The sequence below is a fragment of the Cimex lectularius genome, unplaced genomic scaffold (genome assembly GCF_000648675.2).
Source record: "Cimex lectularius strain Harlan isolate CLEC.00 unplaced genomic scaffold, Clec_2.1 scaffold105, whole genome shotgun sequence".
Classification (NCBI taxonomy): domain Eukaryota; kingdom Metazoa; phylum Arthropoda; class Insecta; order Hemiptera; family Cimicidae; genus Cimex; species Cimex lectularius.
Window position 1 is genome coordinate 698804 of NW_019394178.1, and position 21103 is coordinate 719906.

General features: G+C 32.8%; 1 protein-coding gene across 3 annotated transcripts in view; it reads right to left on the reverse strand.

Annotated features, from left to right (window-relative positions):
• The window catches only part of LOC106664845 (paxillin-like), a 75075-nt gene that overhangs the window by 39097 nt on the left and 14875 nt on the right, over positions 1-21103 (reverse strand). The window contains exon 1 of one of the 3 annotated variants that reach the window (XM_014390870.2): positions 2560-2663. The exons of the other annotated variants lie outside the window; for them this stretch is intronic. Coding sequence (XP_014246356.1) covers positions 2560-2566 — 7 coding nt within the window. The 5' untranslated portion in view covers positions 2567-2663. Of the gene's footprint in view, positions 1-2559; positions 2664-21103 lie in introns of those variants that run through there. 3 annotated transcript variants of the gene reach the window in all.

The following is a 21103-nucleotide window of genomic DNA, read 5'->3' on the forward strand; positions in this document are numbered from 1 at the left end:
TGTATTTATTGGCGTGAATGTGTTGTGTGAGAGGGCCGATAACAGAATATTGAATACCCTATCGACCTTCAATTAGGTAAGTTCGTATAATAAGGTAAAGGTCCCGGGTTCGAATCTAGCGGCCCTTCATTAGAACCCGACGTACTTACAACGTTTTTCAAAACCACCCCGAGGTTTGATACGCCCTCTGCTGTTGCGAACCCAAAGGTGTAATGGGTGATGGAGGAATATCAAGTGCTCCACCACACTAGCTGAGTGAAGAAAGAATGTATTTAAGAGCGAGTGAGAGAGTAAATGGATTTTAGTAGTTTAGCTTATGGATATGGCATTATTATTTTGTTGTTATTTCATTAAAGCAACGGATTTAGTACATTTTTTTATACTTTCGATTGTCTCAAATGAGAGGCACTTTCTAAAATTGTTTCAATTGAATACCTCTTGTAAATACTAACAGTTTAATGATATTATGTGACTGTATCTAAACTTTGTATGTGATTGGCAACTGACTCTCTCTCTCTCTCTATCTATATATTTATGAATCTATCTATCTTGTCTATCTCCCTCTATTGGCTGTCTTTCTCTTTCTCTCTCTTTCTTTCCTCAACTTTTTTCTATCACTTGCTCTTAATGTCATTATTTTTTTCTTCCCCTCACTTTCTATATTTTACTGTCTTTTTAGCAATCTTCCACTCTGTCTTACTCATTCACTCATTCACTCATTCTCTCTCTCTCTCTCTCTCTCTCTCTCTCTCTCTCTCTCTCTCTCTCCCTCTCTTTCGTTTGTTTGTGCTGACTTGTGGATTGCAAGAAAGGTCAAAAAAGCTGTATTTTTAGATCTAGATATAATCATGAGAATTCTATAAATGAAGCGTTTCAAATCGTCTATCTTTCTATGTGTGAGAATGTGTATTTGTTTGTTTGCGTAGACGCTAACGTAACACTAAAACGACATACTTCATAACATCTGTAAAGGACTTAGAGCCAAAGTAGCAACACACCACCAGCTGTTTTCCACGTTAAAATTACCCTATTCGTTCGTTCCAAAAAAGTAGCAAACGCCTCAAGACAATTCTTTACAACCACTGTAGATTAGAATTTGCCAAAACTCTGATTATCTCTCACCATGTTCTCCCCCCACGCTCTTTAGTCCACAGCCTTATCGAGGAACACGTGGGATAACGTGGAAAGAAAGAGAGCACCTTCAGCATACTTTTGATTGCGACTGGGGAATCGTCATTAAACAATGACACAGAAGTTTCTGAATCTTCAATCAAATCAATCAAAATCATCAGAAATCACAATGTACAATAAGAAAAAAAAATCAGTATAGGAAATTAGCTTAGATCTTTTAGAAATTTCTTTACTATTTATCAATTTTTTTTTTAAACATGCACTATCACAGCATTGAAATAATCTTTAAATTAGAACATTTGAGAGTTTTTTATTTTAAATAAATTATGACGAATTTTTTAAAGATGTAATCAAAGAATGACAAATGTCACTGAATTTGGCTTGTATGATAATCCCATGACTATTACAAACTAACATGAATAAAAATAAAAGTTTACTATCATAGGATATCATCCTCCGCTCCAATAAAGATTTATATGGGCATAGAAGACAAAAATGGTGTCCAATTTATATCAAAGCTGATAAAATTCTGAATCACGGTTCACATACTCTCACGGATTTACGATAAGGAAAATTTTGAACAATAAGGAAATATACTGGCTATTCCGATGCGACCACCTGTCGACTTTAACGCCAGACAAGACAGACGTAGCAAAATAAATACCGTTTATTGTTATTTCTTTAAATGTTGGGTTCTTTTATGATTTTCTCGGCACGGTAGCACGCCAATGGAAAAGGAATGCCGATATTTCGCCGTAGGCGGCGTTAGCCTTTGGGCCCATCTCGAGGACTACCAGGTCTCAGACCATGAAAACTATTAAAGCCGTGCTATCCATACTTTCATGGAAATCAGTTTTTTAAAAATTTAAAACCAATTTATTTTTTGCGTTTGAGTAAGCGCAAATATAATTATATGTTATTACAGTGATATTTTTTTGGTAAGCTTAAATGAACGTTGGACAAGCAAATATTTCAGAATTATTTTAATAGTTTTTGATTTTTATCAATGTAATTTGGAGATTCTTTCTTTAAATTATTTTTTTAAATAATCTCTCTCACATTACACAAACAAAAACACAGACACATGTAAATTGTAATCTAACACTTTCTGTTACAATTAATAAAACACTGAAGAATATATGGGAATATTTCTGCATTGTTTTTCTACACTTGGTCTCTATCAATTAAGAAATAATCAATGTGCAAACTTGCTGATGACTAATCAACCTTTTTGTCATTTCCTTTGCCTCCTAATCTGAATGTAGTAAGAAAGAAAAAAAAAATCGAAATAAGTTTTTAAGAATGTCGGTTCTACGCCCACATAACACACATGTTACAAAAATCCGAGGAAAAAAGCACATTAACACGTGACAGCAGGACTTGGAAGGACCGAAAAACCTCACTGATTATGAACTTAATCGACCTTACCGTTCATTGTGTTTGTGTCTTGAGACGTACAAGTACTTCCAGCCGGAGTTGCACTGGAGTCGAGAGCATAACTGAAGCCGAGCCCAAATAGCAGCTTCCATGGTGGGGAGGATTCGATATTAGGATCGATCTTCCGGCAGACCAGATATGGCCAAGGACATGGCTTTCCGCAACTATTGAAGAAACCAGTTCCTCGTTTCCGGCCAGTGTACGCCAATTGGAAATGTCTTTTCCACGGCAGAAGATCCCGTAGGTTTTAATTTGAATGGCGAGGTCGAGAGAAGTTTCGAAAAGTAACGTCAGATCGCATTCGCTTGCAAAATCCTTGTATATATTATTTATCTTCTTACTATCTTATAAAAATCTTCTAATTTTTTATGAATAATATACTCCAACGATCATAACCCTCTAAAAATTTAATTTCTCATAATTTTGCAAATAGACTAAACAAATCTCAACAATTCAACCAAGTTCTGATTTTGTAAAGTAAATGAACAATCTTCTGAGTGAACAAACATACTGCATTTGTAAGAAAATAACCTTAATATTAACAAAAAACTAAAAGAATAAATGACATTAACAACAATTGCTTAGTAAAAAAAAAAATTAACTTTATGTACCACCTAAGAATAATTCCAATCCAGCATGGGGATCCTCAATATTATACAGGGTGCTCGGCTACTCTTGTTACAAACTTTACTAGTATATTCAAAATGGTATCAAAAAGTCCTGATTAACCATGGTCCGAATCACAACAGTTTCGCAGTTAGTCCCCTTTTTCTGATTTTTTAAGATTTCACGGCCTTGCTTCAAATAAACAATGATGACTCCAAAATTAAAAGGTTTTGGTCAAATCCGTGGATACCATTGAAGACAACATTAAATTTCGAATAAGGTGTGATCAATACTAAACTTGTAAACATTGGTGAAATAAGGGTTTTAGTAACGAGAACTATGAAATTTTTTTTGAAATTGAAAATACACTATGGTGATTCTAAACTACTATTTTCAAACATAGAGACCAGAAAATTTTAAAAAACGTACTTCATTTAATATCCTTTTTACTGGTGCAATTGCTTTCTTAATTATTTTTTTCGAGATGCAGAAATTGATAAAGGAAAGGAAAAACCGAGGTTGAAGGATTTGTAAGGTGGAAAGATAAATAATAATAAAAAATTTAAGGAAATTTTGAATGAATTTATTAAACGTTTTTTAATTTTGATTCGAAAGGCTCTCCACCCTCCGCAATGTATTTTCGACGCGCTGCCGTCGCATTAAACCCGCAAAAGCCGTACATAAGATGTATATCATCATATTCTTCATTAGAAAAAGTAGCCATAATGTTAGCAAGATAGATGCTAGGTAGTTAGATAATCCTTTAATCAAAGTTGCAGTCATGTAGGTAAATAAGTAAACACTTTCACTATTTCGGTTTCGAACCCAAATTTAAAAAAAAGTTAATCAATTCATTCAAAATTTCCTTAAGTTTTTTTTTAATTTTCCACCTTACCAATCTATCAGCCACGGTTTTTTCCTTTCCTCCATCAATTTCTTCACCTTTGAATAAAATAATTAAAAAAGAAATTACACCTTACACCACTAAAAAGGATATTAAATATTGTACGTTTTCTGAAATTTGCTTGTCTCTAGGTTAGGAAATAGTAATTTAGAATCACCATAGTAAGTTTTTCAATTTTGAAATTTTTTTTCCTAAGTTCTCGCTACTAAAACGCTTATTTCCCGAACGTTTACTTGTTTAATATTGATCACACCTTATTGCAAATTTAACGTACTTTTCAATGGTATCAACGGATTTGTCCAAAACCTTTTACTTTTGGAGTTATCATTGTTTATTTGAAGGAAGGTTAAATCTTAAAAATCAGAAAAAGGCGACTAACTGCGAAACTGCTGAGATTCAGACCATAGTTAATTAGGACTTTTTGGTTCCAGTTTCAATGTAGGACCCTACTGGCAAATGTAACACGAGTAGCCGAACACCCTGTATATTCACTTATAATAGTTACATTTAAATGTAATGTGTAGAGATTAGTGACCGTTAATCGATAGTTATTCAGATATCGTGAGATGCGGTCGGGTGTGATGTAGGTTTCAGAAAAACATTTTCTTTATCGTGCCAACGTTTCGATCTTTTATTGAGATCATCTTCAGAGCCCAAAGTGTTTTTCTTCTGTGTAATTGTGCCATCCTTGCGTGTCGGGCACTCTCAACACGACACGCAAGGATGGCACAATTACACAGAAGACAAACACTTTAAGCCCTGAAGATGATCTCAAAAAAAGATCGAAACGTTGGCACGATAAAGAAAATTTTTTTCTGAAACCTATATCACACCCGACCGCATCTCACGATATCTGAATAACTTTAAATGTAATATATTAATTGGTCAAGCGGACCACGAAATTAGTGAAGTTACATTTAAGTTCATTCCGACTTAACAATAAAAATTTACATTAAAAATAAAGGTTGCTTTTAAACAAATAAAAATGTTTTATTTTATCAAAAACAAATAAAAGATAAAATAAATCTATTCTAATCAGCCGTATCGATTGAAATGTATGAATTAAATATTTCAAAACGAGAACAAACCTGAATTGTTTCAAAATAAACACTCAAAGAAAAAAAAACACTCGTATTTTTTTGTTTATTTCAAACTATATGTAGTTTTATTGTTATATTAATTACTTATTTTAATGTAAACCAAATGAAGCAAGATCAGAAATTCGCAAGTTTGAATTAAAAAAATTAATCACGATGATTTGGAATAAAATTCAGGATAACACCGGAAAATCATTTAATGACAGATTAAAATTAAACTAACAATTTATTAGCTACATGAAGTCGAGCGTTTCATGCATCAAAACAGGAATTTAGCTCCCAATAAACGGAGAAAATTGTACCACAGCTTCCACAGGAATGTAACTTAGTGCAGTGGAAGATCCATTATGTATTATAATAAGTTCGGTTCGGGCATAAACCACAATGATTCCACCCCATACCATAACTGAATGTCTTCGAAAAGGCTGTGACTCAAGCACGTCACACGAAACAAACCGGCACTCTACTGAGAAGAGATTATCCCTTCACTGTTCAAACGTCCAAGAGATGATGAATTGCGAATAGTAGTTAGTCGCCTTTCTACTCGATACCCCTCCAGTAGTAGAGAGCATGATGCGGGACATCTAGATACTAACGTATTCTCATCTTTCTGATGACTGTTTTAGAGTTCACCCTTAGATTACGGTTCGTTTGGAGTTGAGTACCTATCAAGGCTACCGTAGTGCCGTAATAGCAATAAAACGATCGTCTCTAGCCGTCGTACATCGCGGTCGACAACAACCTACTTTTCTATCTGGACGGCAGTCTTTTTATCGTGGATTGTTAAGTGTAACGGGCATGTGTAACGTACGTCGTTGTTCAAAGCATCTGCCCAGGCGATATCTTGTCGAAATAAAACCATGCTTTTTAGAAAAAAAACTCAAATTTGTTGTTTCATCAAGGAAAACAATTTGGCTCTGGAAACAAGAAAATATACTGATTTTATTTTATTGATTTATTTTTAATATAAAGAGCGTAAAAGGATTAGTAATACTATATTAAGGTAAATAATTTATTAACGTTGGATTTAAGTTTTAAGTCAACGATAATCTTTATACCCAGTTATTATGGAAAATAACCAAATAAACAACAAGTGTCAGATTTTCGTCTTTAAGTATATCTTTCTGATTTCCTTTTATCATCTACTTCATTCATACGGCATAGTTCTAAAATTTATTATCAAACTTGGGCTATTTTTATTTAATAATTTAACACAATTTATGTAATTTAAAAAAATGTGATTAGGCTTTTATTCGATCAAGCAATTTCTGTACTTGTAAGAAGCGCTAATTATTTGCTGACAAGTTTCTTTCATAGTTTACAGATAATTTCTATATATGAGCTTTACAGACTCTCATAGTAAAGACATGTCATTGCAACAGACAATTAATAAACAAAAAAAAAGTAATATCCAAATTTTTATAATGAGTTGCTACAACGACAAAATCAGTTTATTAAAAAAATATATATTTTTGGTTCTTTTTTTCCGTTTCCGTTGGTTGTCCAGACGTAAAAAATAAACACGAAGAAACTGTATGAGAACGTTGACTGAGGGAGTAGAAGCAAGTAGAGTGACATCTGCCCCAATTGAATTAATAAATCACAAAAACAAAACATCTGTTGATCAACAGTGAACTTCTCTAGGATATTCTGACATTATAACTAGTTTGTTTTGTAACATTTTCAAATGTTAGTTTTACATTTTATTCTGGACTTAAAGTCCCCTTGAATAATTAATTATGAATACAACATGTTTTCAAGGATTCAGGATTCAGGCTTGATAAGGTTATTCAAAAATCTATATTGACAAAAATAGTAACGTAGAAAAGAAAAAAATCTACAATGGAAAAAAAAATTCGGTGCCTAGTTGTAAGGTAATCAAGGAGATGAAACTTTAAGAAGAAAAAGGATAAGGCTCGGCAGATAGTATGAACGCAGTAGTTCTATGTTTAGGGGGATTGAGGTCAGAAGGGCAGGATCAAATTTGACAGGAGTGTATAGAGGTACTGAAAGTAAGGACATCATAGGGATGGTGTTTCCCCATCTCGGACATCAACTCCCCATCTCAACCCCACCTTATGAGTTTTCCCTCCTTTTTGCCATTTTTCCTTTTTTTCATCTCAACTAAAAACCTTAATTAATTGTAATGTATTAATTGGTCAAGCGGACCACGAAATTAGTGAATTTAATATTTTATAAGGTTTGACACCCGAGCTCAGTCAGCTAGACGACCCGCAACACCTACTACCTAATGTTAAAATCGTATCATCGGACCGTTACGAACACTCCCGATCAAGATATGAGAAAGAAGAAAGCAAATTTAGTTGTTAGTGCCAAGTTTTCGACCTATTTTAAGGTCATCATCAGGGCAAAACAGCCTTAAATATTTCTACAGATTGACATATTTAGGATTTTTACAGGTGATCTCAAATGTCCTTGAAGAAAGACCGATTCAGTCTTAACATTGCCAATGACTGTAAACAGTGAAGCTAAACTCAACATATTTAATGCTGTCTCTAGGTCTGTGCTGTTCCGGGTTATCAGCAGTGTGACGTCGCTGAGAAATTTCTGAAGCTCTTTATCAAAAAGCTTTTTGGCTCTCCTCCTCAACCCCTAGTTATATGTTGTTTTTAGATACATCGGGCCTATTGATGGTGTTTACACTGACGCTTCACTTTAAGTATGTCCTAAAAATTCTTAATTTCCCTAATTCCCGTCTTCCATAAAATACTGCTCTTGATTTGATAAAACAACACATTTTGGTTCTCTCACTGGCATACTCTAATTTCTAAACATTCTTCCCTGCATAACTTAAATATTAATAATATCTCTGAATGAAAATCTAATCTTGATTCTGTTCTTTCGAATATTAGTGTACTTCTTCAGGAGTAGACTGTGAGGTTTGATATGACATAAACTCGTTTTTGCTTTATAGAGCTCTCGATCATGGTTTCCCACTGCAATTTATTGTCTGACTTCAGCATCTGAATCTGGGTGATTTGTTGTGGGTTTTCAAAATGAGGTGTGACTTTAGTTAAATGACACCCCTTGGACACCCCTTAATATTTAGTGTACATATGTACAATAAATAATAAAAAAATAATTAAAAATTAAAACATAAAAATAAAAAAAAAATAAAATAATAATAATAATAATAATTAAAAAGGAAATAAAAAAACAATTAAATAATAGAAGAAATCCAACGAACGATAATAATATAAAAATATTTTTTTTACTTTTGACTCAACACAACACCCAAGAATGATACAATTACGCAAGAAACAAACACTTTGAGCCCTGAAGATGATCTCAATAAAGATCGAAACGTTGGCACGATAAAGAAAATGTTTTTTTAAAACCTACGTCACACCGGACCGCATCTCACGATCTCCGAATAATTATAAAAATATTGTTCTAAAAAAAAAAATTGTGTCTACACCAATCGTCAAATGAGCTGAACCGCGAGACTTCTTACAATAGCAGATAAAAACGATTTTTAAAAATTATTATCGAATTATCGCAAGTAGAAATTTGGTTAATTATTAAACAATTTATTGTATTTGTCCAAACAGTTACATTAAGACTTTAAACTCAAGGCATTTCAAAGCATTATTAGTTTTAGCATTTGCAAAGGAAATCGTAATTGTATTCAAAAATTGTTTGAAAAGATGTTTTGTTAAATCTTTATAAATATACATATTCAGAATTATAATTAACATATTCGTAGGCATCTTACTTAGATAACAACTACTTATTGTGAGTCCAACCAGGAAGGAAAACTTTGTAAGCTTTCAAGAGCTTGGGTTAACGTAACACAATTTTGAAAATGCATGAGCGGAGATGCTAGATTAGTGACAATTCACAATTGCCTTGGGCCACAAAGCGCTTTCTTCCTTGAATTCCGCAATAGCTTCGATTCTTTCGGGCAGCTTTCTATTTTTGTGCCAGGAAAAGAATCGAACGATCGAACACGAACTTTGTAAACGAAGACAAATGAACCGTTAATTAAGCGGCAAATGGAGATTAAAAGGGTGTAATGGAAAGATAAATTTCAAAGAAATAAGAGAAAACTGTTCGCCCTTTCATGATTTCAAAATCTTTTTTTAGATCTTGAGTTTGAAATCAATGGTCTACACTGTGCGGGATATGATAGATAAAAACAGCTAGTCGGAGACAGTTGTGCAATGGTGATTTGATATGAGGAATCTGGGCTAAACGAGAAAATCATTTTGTGTAGGATAGAAAAAATAAAATTATTATATTGTAGTTGAAAACCTTGTATTTCGTATTCATTTTAATTATTCATGCTCAATTTTTTTATGGCAATTGACAACTCGAGTAAAAAACGATAGCAATGACTTGTGAAAATTCCAATTTTCAAACAACCAACTGCTTCATATCATAATCGATTTGTCTAGCCTACATAAACGACTATGAAGTAGACAGAAACGACCCTCATTATAATACAAAACAATATAAAACCGTACAGGCCAGCGGGGGTGGGAGAACATGAAGGTTTGCACTTCCATTTATGGAGGTAGATTCCGGCTGTCCTAGATGACCGTCCTTGGCCTCGTACCCGTATTCCAGGAGTCAAGCAGGATATCTAGCAAAGGTTTCGATTTTAGACGATTTCGTAAGATAATCCAAAAATTGTTAGCCAGTAAGCCGTTTTGAGCCCTCAAGTTCACCATCCTTGATTATTAGATTAATGAAATGTGTTTGATTAGTAGTTGATCCCAGCCAGATGGTCTGACCATTAATGGTGTCATTAGTTTTTCTGATTTCCACGCTCAACGGATACATGAAAGATGGTCATTTTAGCAAGGTGCCGGGATGCTGGTTGATTAATGAGTCATGAATTAAGAAAAATGCAAGATAACAAAAACTGAATACATCAAACAAATCGTACAATTATTATACTCATAACAATCCATTAAAGAGTTAAAAAAGAAGTGACATATCTCAAGTACTATGGACTAGAAAGCAAAATAAAATTATAATATTCCTAGTCGTTACAAAGGAAACTGAAGTAAGGATGAATAAAATGAGAGATAATGGGTATAAATCAACTGATAAATGCAATTGTGGCTTTATAGCTTCTGAGGATTGTTAATAATCGACCCAAGGATGTTTTTTTCTCATTAAAAAGAAATTGAAATGATAACACAAGCAATAACGTCATACATAGTGCACATCAGTGAGGAATAATGTCATTATAAAACTTCTAGGAGTGATTATGACTCATTCTGGGTTTTTGATCACACCTAAATGCGTTGATTCTCCGTGGGGGTAGAGAGACGGACCCCATAAAGAACTCAATTGAGTTCAGAATAATTCAGATGGAGAAAATTAAAAGATAGAAAGACCATCCTACGTGAAAAAGCGATTCCATGAATAATTAGGCTCGCCTGTCTTAGACATATGAATTTTTAAAAGTAGAAATGTGTGGTGATTAGTGACCGTTAATCGATATTTATTTAGAAATCGTGATTCTTTATCGTGCCAACGTTTCGATCTTTATTGAGATCATCTTCAGGGCCTGGGATTTACAAACATTGTTTACATATAAAAATTACATTTTGGATGTGGAAAAGTGAATTTATACAATGCAAAATATTTTTTTTTTAATATTCAATCAAAGTATTTCTACTCACTCAAAGTGTTTGTCTTTTGTGTAATTGTGCCATTCTTGCGTGTCGTGTCGAGAGTGTCAGTGAGATTTTGCTATTTTGTGTTTTATACGTTGGATTTTGAAGGGGGGAAGGAAGTCGGTATAGAAAGACATTTTTGTATAAGGCGTCGGCTTCTTGGAGGTGAAAAGAGCCGACGAAGGGAAAAAATGTGTTGGTAATGGTTCGGCCAGATTAACCTTTCAGGATTATATAGAATGGGATAAATAGGAAATGGAAAGCTAAATTGTTGGGAAATTAGACTATGTGAAAAATATTTGATGTGTGGAATGTAATGTGATGATATAGATATGTTATCTGTATTGAATTTGATTAATGATATTGGCGTAGCTGCAACTGCGTTTACATGTATCTGTTCTATAATTGATGCTGTGTTTATCTCTGTTGATATAAACCATTGCTAAGAAATTACGTTTATGTTTGTTTCGTTCTGTGTGTAATACGTTTGGATTTTTGAAGTCGAAATTGGTGTTCAAGATGGTGGGTAGCGAGTGCTGTAGGATTTTGCTTCGGTTTTTTGGAATCGTAGATATGTTGCTTTACCCTCTTGTCCAGATATTGGGATGTAAGACCGATGTAAGTTGCCGGACAGTTTAAACAGTTGATCTTGTGGATTACGTCAGATTTATTTGTCATTGGTGTGGGATATTTAATTTTGGAAAAAAGTGTTTGAATTGTTTTATAATTTTTGAAAGCTATTTTGAAGTTATCGGACAAGAGAAATGAGTTTAATTTATGTGATATGCCTTGGATAAATGGTATAGAAATGTATGCTGGTTTGTTTGTCTTCGATAGACTTAATGTAGTATTATTAGTAATAGTGGATGGTGTTAGTGTTGAGTTGTAATTGTTGACTATTCTGTTAATTATGTGTTTAGGGTAGAGATTGTTATGGAGTCACTTTTCCACATCCAAAATGTAATTGTTATATGTAAACAATGTTTGTAAATCCCAGGCCCTGAAGATGATCTCAATAAAGATCGAAACGTTGGCACGACAAAGAAAATGTTTTTCTGAAACCTACATCACACCAGACCGCATCTCACGATTTCTAAATAAAAATTTGATAAGTAGTGTGAAAGAATAGTTCAAGGCAAACATACAAAGATAGATAGGTAGGAAGATATATAGATAGAGAGATAGATAGATAGATAGAAAGAGAAAGAGAGAGAGAGTGAGAGTGAGAGAGAGAGAGAGAGAGAGAGAGAGAGGAGAGAATTTTGTAGAAAATAAAAAGGTAAAATAATAAGAGGAAAGCCTAGAAAAAATGTTACTTTTCATTCTTCGTCTAATTTCGAAAATTTAGCAGAAATNTGGGATAAATAGGAAATGGAAAGCTAAATTGTTGGGAAATTAGACTATGTGAAAAATATTTGATGTGTGGAATGTAATGTGATGATATAGATATGTTATCTGTATTGAATTTGATTAATGATATTGGCGTAGCTGCAACTGCGTTTACATGTATCTGTTCTATAATTGATGCTGTGTTTATCTCTGTTGATATAAACCATTGCTAAGAAATTACGTTTATGTTTGTTTCGTTCTGTGTGTAATACGTTTGGATTTTTGAAGTCGAAATTGGTGTTCAAGATGGTGGGTAGCGAGTGCTGTAGGATTTTGCTTCGGTTTTTTGGAATCGTAGATATGTTGCTTTACCCTCTTGTCCAGATATTGGGATGTAAGACCGATGTAAGTTGCCGGACAGTTTAAACAGTTGATCTTGTGGATTACGTCAGATTTATTTGTCATTGGTGTGGGATATTTAATTTTGGAAAAAAGTGTTTGAATTGTTTTATAATTTTTGAAAGCTATTTTGAAGTTATCGGACAAGAGAAATGAGTTTAATTTATGTGATATGCCTTGGATAAATGGTATAGAAATGTATGCTGGTTTGTTTGTCTTCGATAGACTTAATGTAGTATTATTAGTAATAGTGGATGGTGTTAGTGTTGAGTTGTAATTGTTGACTATTCTGTTAATTATGTGTTTAGGGTAGAGATTGTTATGGAGTCACTTTTCCACATCCAAAATGTAATTGTTATATGTAAACAATGTTTGTAAATCCCAGGCCCTGAAGATGATCTCAATAAAGATCGAAACGTTGGCACGACAAAGAAAATGTTTTTCTGAAACCTACATCACACCAGACCGCATCTCACGATTTCTAAATAAAAATTTGATAAGTAGTGTGAAAGAATAGTTCAAGGCAAACATACAAAGATAGATAGGTAGGAAGATATATAGATAGAGAGATAGATAGATAGATAGAAAGAGAAAGAGAGAGAGAGAGAGAGAGAGAGAGAGAGAGAGAGAGAGAGAGAGAGGAGAGAATTTTGTAGAAAATAAAAAGGTAAAATAATAAGAGGAAAGCCTAGAAAAAATGTTACTTTTCATTCTTCGTCTAATTTCGAAAATTTAGCAGAAATAAAACCTTATTAAACTGTAAGAATCCTTTTATAAAATGTCAAAATTCGATGACAATAGAAACATCATAAAGAAATTCATTACAAGGGACACACGATTTAACAAAAATAAATAAATAAAAATATATTAAAAGATTTTTACGAGACAACAGTTATAGTGACATACAGATAATATTTTATTAGTAGCAAAATAGGGGGAAAAATATAACATATAGCCTTTACCACATATGAAAAAGAGTTGTTTTCAAAATTTTGTTTACAAAGGAACTAAAAATAAAAATCTTAATTCAATTTTTCATATACTACTGTTAATTTCGGAATAAAAACAAATTTATATGTCATAAAATGCAGAAAATGACATTTTTTCTTTAAAGTAAACTAGACCTAGGTGTGGAATATCATTGTATACTTGTATGTATGTAAACGTTCACGTGAGATGATATAATAAAACTAAAATAATAATCAGATGCGAGGTCTTATGCCACTTGTGAATCCTAACTAAATGTACGTCTATAAGCAAACTAGTTGCATATAGAATTAATTAAATTAACAAATTAATACTTCTCAACATACTTTATACATACCATCCCTAACCATACTTTATATAGGTTTCTCCGTCAAATTAACCCTTTTCCCGTTAAATTAAGTATTTTTCGCGTCAATGTAACCCTTTTTAATTTCAAATTAATATTTTTTAACCTTCAAAATAACTCTTTTTAACTTCAAATTAACCGTTTTTACATTTCAATTAACCATTTTTTTTTTACTTTGAAACGTCAAAAAACTCATGAAATTTAAGCATCTAAAGCAAAATGCCTACATTACAAAAAAAAGAGAATAAAATAAATAAATAAATGAAATAATTAGCTCACAGATCATACAAAAATTAATTCAAATTAAAAATGATATAAAATAAAATATAAAAACAAATGGTTTTCTTTTAATTTGAGATTTTTTAAAAATATAAAATAATTGAACACGTAAAAACCTCAATTTTGGTCTTCTAAGAGTCCAATTATTTTTATTAATACTAAAAAAATTAAATATATAGGAATTTTACTTTATGTTTATATTTCATGCATTCTCTTCTAATGCTTTAAAGAAAAGGTTAACTGAAATTAAAAAGGTTTAAATTGAAGTTAAAAAGAGGTAATATGAAATTAAAAACAGGAAAAAACTATATATTGCAAAAGAGCAACACTTTGTTACTCCCAAAGTTCTGACATGCTCAGAAATATTCAGTTGGGAAATAGACAACATTGAATATGTACTAATCACTGGATAGGATTTAACCTATTAAAAAAACGAATTAAAGATGTACTTGTAGATTTACAAACAGTGTATAGTCGAGCAAAGCCTATTCTGCAATCGGCTCCTTTAATGCTTCAGGTCAACTAGTTAATTAATTAGTCAATTATTTCCTCAGCCATACAGGCACTTCGTAACGTTCTTTATTAAAAAAAATTAAGTAAGGAGATTATTCATTGTAATCATTAAAAAATTGATCTACATCATGAATATAGATCATCCATCAATTATATCATCTATAATTATGGTAATAAGCTTTCATTGGGGAAGTAAGAGGGAACGTTTAGAGCCTGAAAGGAGATTAAAAAACAAGTTATCGGCTTCACTCTATTTTACGAGGAGAAAACTCGAGAAAAAGTGCACTCTTACTGGTCCGCCTGTCATCGATTTCGGGTTGTAAATACAGCCAATCTTTTCACATTATACATAAATAGACAATCACGTAAATTCTATTAACCAGAATTGACATTGGTAAAGAATTTTTTTTTGTTTGCAACCGGTTAACATGTAGCAGTCGTTAATCACGCTCGCTGTCAGTTAAGAGGTCGTGAGGCCGATGACGCTTCATTCGCTGGGTTGGATTATTTGGAAGGGTGCGGGTTTGCTCGACACGATAATTGTTGGTAAAACCTCTTGTAGCTGTTAGTGGTTACTTAAGAGCATACTAGATAATAAGGTCATTGTCAATGGATGCATAAAAAGGAAGATTTGAGCACTAAAAGGATACGTTGGAGGTTTGGTCGAACCCCAAAAATTCGATGCTGTCAGATTGGTGATATTTACGAGACGTTTGTTTTGTAGAGGTTTGATCGTTTCTCTACCAGTTTTTTAACAAGTCTGAAGGGTATGTTGAATTGTCTATGTATAACCCAAGATACATACAAGGTACAATAGGTGGTGAGAGGGGATACTATTGTAGTAGATGGGAGTAGCGGTTATACGTTGAGGGTGATTGGCGTTCACATTTTAAACGTTTATTGTTATTTTCCACCGATTGAACAACTGCTCAAGGGATGTGAATTGGTTTGCTGGTTTTTGGTTGAGATGACAAATCAAGATGGTGTTAAGATAGTTTCAGGAAGAGTAGGAATGTCTGAGGTGTATACGGTGTTGTATATTGGGTCCTAAGATACTTCTTGGGGTACCTCTGCACCTATGCGATAGCCTGACTTGAAAGAATCTGTCCGTCAAGTAGTTGTTGAGAATCAGGTAGGTGTTAAAAAGGAGGCTGCTTCCAGAACAGTCCCGAGGGCTATATACGATCTTCACATCTAAGAATACACCGAAGAATTCTGCTTTCGCTAAAGAAAGAGATAATGCCTACAACACGGTGGCAATGGTAACATACAAAAACGAACACTCTGGATCAAGGTATGGTCTTGAAGAAAAAAGTCCTTGGCAATGTTGGAACTGAGTCGGTCTTCAAGGAAATTTATGATCGCCTGTAAATACTTCAATATGTCATCTGTAGACATATTTACGGTTATTTTGCCCTGATGAAGACCTTAAAATAGGTCGCAAAATTGGTAGTAGCAACTAAATTTGCTTTCTTCTTCAAGATCACACCTTGATCCAGAGTGTTCGTAAGTGAAAAAACAAGATTTTGGACACCTGAAAATTTCCAGATCAGTCCCTTAGCACATCTCATTTTTTATCTGTTTCGTAAATATTGAACATTTTTAATATTTTGAAAATAAGTGCTCTAATGCAAATAATCAAAATTTATGATTACGTGCGTTTAGGCACAATAAAAAATAACCTAAATTTGACCTACAGAGAACGACTGCTCCTTGCTGTTTTTGCGTAGAAAATATCGACCTTTATTTATGAACACATCAGTGCAAAACGGATGGATCCATTACTCACGTTTAGACGTAGTGAAAATGACATGATCTAGCCCTACACAAATCGTTGGTCCGCTAATTTTCGCTCTTGTTCTGTCATAAATTTCGGCAATAATTTAAAATTTCCACTACATGCACTACATAATTAAATAATTATCAATAGCCTGAAACCAGCCGTTAATTGGCAGAGAATAATCGGATTTTGGCCTGTGAAAAACCACCGGTCCGCATCCTCCCAGTTATTGTGATGTAAATAAAGCCATTTATTTAAACTTTTCAGTTCATAGTGGATGAATGTAATTCAATAGCTTCAATTCAACTAATCAAACTTGACATTGAGGCTCACAGAGTAAAAATATCCGGATTTTCCACAACTGAAAACTCTTGGTACGCTTCCATAATAGTGTAATAATGATAATCACAATAAACCTGATATATTGGTGATGAAATAAGAAAGCAAGAACGTTATATATCATACATTGCGATACCTAATGATAAAACAAGCAAAAAAGCCGGGCTGACAAACTTCGGAAGTATAGAAAAAATTCGGAAGTAATAATAAATAAGTATAAAGGCCATGGGTTTGAACTGAATGAAAGGCTAGATAGTGGTGATTGTACCAATAATAATATCTACAGGTGGTTTGGTATCTAAAGCAACAATGACAAGCATTAGTGATATAAACCTCCCGAGCAAATTTGTCATGGAGGCGCAGGAGTCCTGCTGGATAAGGCTCTCATGATAATAACGTTATTTAAATAATTAAGCAATTAAATTTAAAATATACAAAGTAATATAATCTGAAAACAGGGGTCCTGACAATTCACAAAAAATTTCTAAACAGACGAATATGTTGATAATAATAACAATTATTATAGAGGTTATTGATTAGAAAATATTACATTGTTATACAGAGATAAAAAATATTTAATTAGAAAAAACATTAATTTCGAGCTAAATATTAATGTAAAGTAAAGAAATTATTTTTTCATATATAATAAAAAACATGACTCTAAAAATAAACTCTTATGAGATTGAATTTATTCATATGCCAAGATACAATATTGCATATATAAAAAGTGATATTAATTTATGGTATAATAATAGGAAAGGTAAAAAACAATACAGATAACAGAAGGTAAAAGGTATACAATACCATTAATTAAGCTGATTATTTTTTTCTATATTGAAAATCTATTGTAGTTTTAGGTAGTTACCCAATTTTTCCCAATACTCTTTATTTAACAAATTACAAATTTCGTCCATTGGAGAAAAGTTTTCAAATAGTGAGACCTGACCCAAAATTCATAAAATGTACATTATTTTCTACTTCTTTCAGATTGCGTAAAGAGCTGATTTGCTTCCTGATCAAATGGTTTGAAGTTTAAATCAATTGATTCCGATCTAGTTTTTATAACCAGTTTTTCACTATTAAATTTTTTTAAATAGATATAATCGCATTTCATAAAAGTAAGCTGCAGGTTAGCAATCCTGTCTTTGCTTCGATTTGGATATCGCACTCATTCTCTCCTCTGAATTTAAATTTTGCGAAAGTGGGATTAAATTATTTTATGTTAATGAGCTATCTACATGAAAGGATAGTAGTCCTAACCGTGAGCATTAGTTTTTTTTTCCATTCTTTATACCATAATTTTTTCTTCGATATAACTTTCTGGGATATTATTTTAGGCGGTCTGGTGTCAAGTACATTTAAACCTGCCTCTAGTTTAATTATACAATTAAAAAAGCAAAAATTAATTATAATAATTATTAAGTTGACTATTTCGATATTTTTACCTAGTTCTACTTTTTATCTCTAGCCAACATTCCTCCTTTTTTCTTAGCCATCATTATTTTAGATTGTTTAATAATTACTCTCAGACCCCAGAAACTTAACGGCTCAATGTATCTCTAATATTTTGCAATACGTCAGGTCGACTGAATATAGTAGTAAACGAATATTTAAATTTTCAAGATATAAACGGTCAGCTATTTCTTCACAAAAATCATTGCAAAAGCAAAGGTGATAGGAGAGTAGTAGATGATAGCATTTCCTTTGACAACATTGGACAGTGCATGAATAACTGTCCATGTCTCATGATGACAAAAGTTTGGCATTCATGCACTCAAAGAAAGAGAAAAAACAAAATTAATTTTGATCTATAGAAAAATACGGTTCTCGAAATGTAGCTTTTATGTAAATTCACTAATTTCGTGGTCCGCTTGACCAATTAATATATTACTATTAATTAAGGTTTTTTAGTTGAGATAAAAAGTCAATGGCACGAGCGGGATTCGAACCCACGATCTTCGGCTAAATACGCCGCTGCTGTACCACTTGTGCTATCGTGACCTCCATTCACTCCCTCCTTTTTGCCATTTTTAAAATTTCGTGTAATCGGATTGGATTCTCGACGACAAATGAAATGGCCACGGAGAGCTTTAGTGAAGTATAAATCATTAAATTCACTAATTTCGTGGTCCGCTTGACTAATTAATATTTTACAATTAATTAAGGTTTTTTAAGGAGGGAAAATTCAAAAGGTGGGGTTGAGATGAGAAGTTAGTGTCCGAGTGGATCGAGGTCACGATAGCTCAAGTGGTAGAGCAGCGGCGTATCTAGCCGAAGATCGTGGGTTCGAATCCCGCTCGTGCCATTGACTTTTTTATCTCAACTAAAAACCTTAATTAATTGTAATATATTAATTGGTCAAGCGGACCACGAAATTAGTGAATTTAATGAATTAAAATGAAGTACACTTCACTAAAGCTCTCCGTGGCCGTTTCATTTGTCGTCGAGAATCCAATCCAATTACACGACATTTGAAAAATGGCAAAAGGAGGGAAAACTCAAAAGGTGGGGTTGAGATGAGAAGTTAGTGTCCGAGTGGATCGAGGTCACGATAGCTCAAGTGGTAGAGCAGCGGCGTATCTAGCCGAAGATCGTGGGTTCGAATCCCGCTCGTGCCATTGACTTTTTTATCTCAACTAAAAAACTTTAATTAATTGTTTTATGTAAACGTTGATAGTGATTTTAACTTTCTATTGGTAGAAGATAAATTATAAATTACTTAGATTAACTTAATAAAATGAAGCATTGACAATGTATTACAAAATAACTACAGGCTGATGAAAACCTCTTGCCAGTCTATTCTTGCATTTTTTTCTGTAGAAGGTATGAAAAAAATTATGACGTTTATAATTCATACTGTATCTTACTGATAACTTAAATTAAAATTAACGAATAATTAACTAACTACTGTGACTTGGTTAAAAAATTGACTTGTTAGTTCTTAAATTACTGATCATTTTGTTGAACAGTTAGTCAAACAATAATAAAAAAAAAAGTTCGCAGCTCTTTTACATTCAGACGCAATAAAAGTTGGAGCGCCACTCCTTGCTATTTCTGTCTTTGGAAAAAAAAATATCTTCATGAATTTTTTATGATTTATGAATCGCGAAATAAACTAAAATCGACGTTCAAGGAAAGAAACAAAAATGGACAAAACAAAATCTAAATAAAAATCTCAGTTTTTCTTTTGTAAATATAACTGTCTGCGTTTTCGCTTGATAATAAAACATATACAATTTGTAGCTCGAATGCAAATACTTAAAAAAAAAAAAAAATCATTGGACAAGTAACAAAATTACAACAGCAGTTTACATCCTACTGGCCCGTCAAGTACGTTATTTTTCTTTCATATAAGTTACATTTTCTAAAAAATCTAATGGTACAAGATACACAATCGTTCATGCCAAATAAACTGATTGTTAAGAAAAAATATTAAACTACTGTAAATTTATTTCTATTTCCAAATAGTTTGTTGTTTTGTATTTATAACTATAAAACTTTTTTTTTAAGACTGACTGTTCAACATAGACAGTTCTTTTAGCCTTTCGTCTTCTCTCGTCATTCTCAAGATATAAAAATATTTCCTACAGCCCGGAGATCAAGGGGGTACCGACCTGGTGGATTTTAACAGCCTTTGATCTACCATCCAGACGCCTTTGTCCCGACAAAAAGATGGAAAGCGATATTATTAGATGTGGATCTAAATAAAAACTAACACTGTTAGGAGGGATAAGAACGTCCAGGAAGTGAAATGCCATTGGTTAACATACTATGAAAATAAATGTCTTCCGAGAAAACTCGGATAAATAAAGTGAATGGGCACGGGATAAAACTGAAGTGTTTATGAGATTTTAGCGATAGATTAATGTCAGACTATGTCCTATTTTTTAAGCCGTGAATCTCAAGCTGAAAACCAAGAAAATTCATGGAGCAGACATAAAATAAATATTGTCATAAAAAACCAAAAACAAACTGCTTAAGTTAAAAATTGCATTTATCCTTTTTCCTTTCCAAAAGGCTATCGTAAATTAATTTCAATGTCATCTCCATGATTACACAGCTGATCATCGTATGATGAAAGCACCATAATTAAACTCTGTAAAAAAGTTGATTCTGAAATTTCCTTTAACCAATTTTTAAAATAATTAACACATAGATCTCAATTCAAGTGACAATTGACCTTCCAGTGTAATTTCACAATTATGCAATAACTCGACTAACTGGCCAGGACGAATAAAAACCAAATTAGTTCTTCTGCTTATAATGTAATGTTTTAAAAAAGAAATCACTAAACTAATTTGTCCA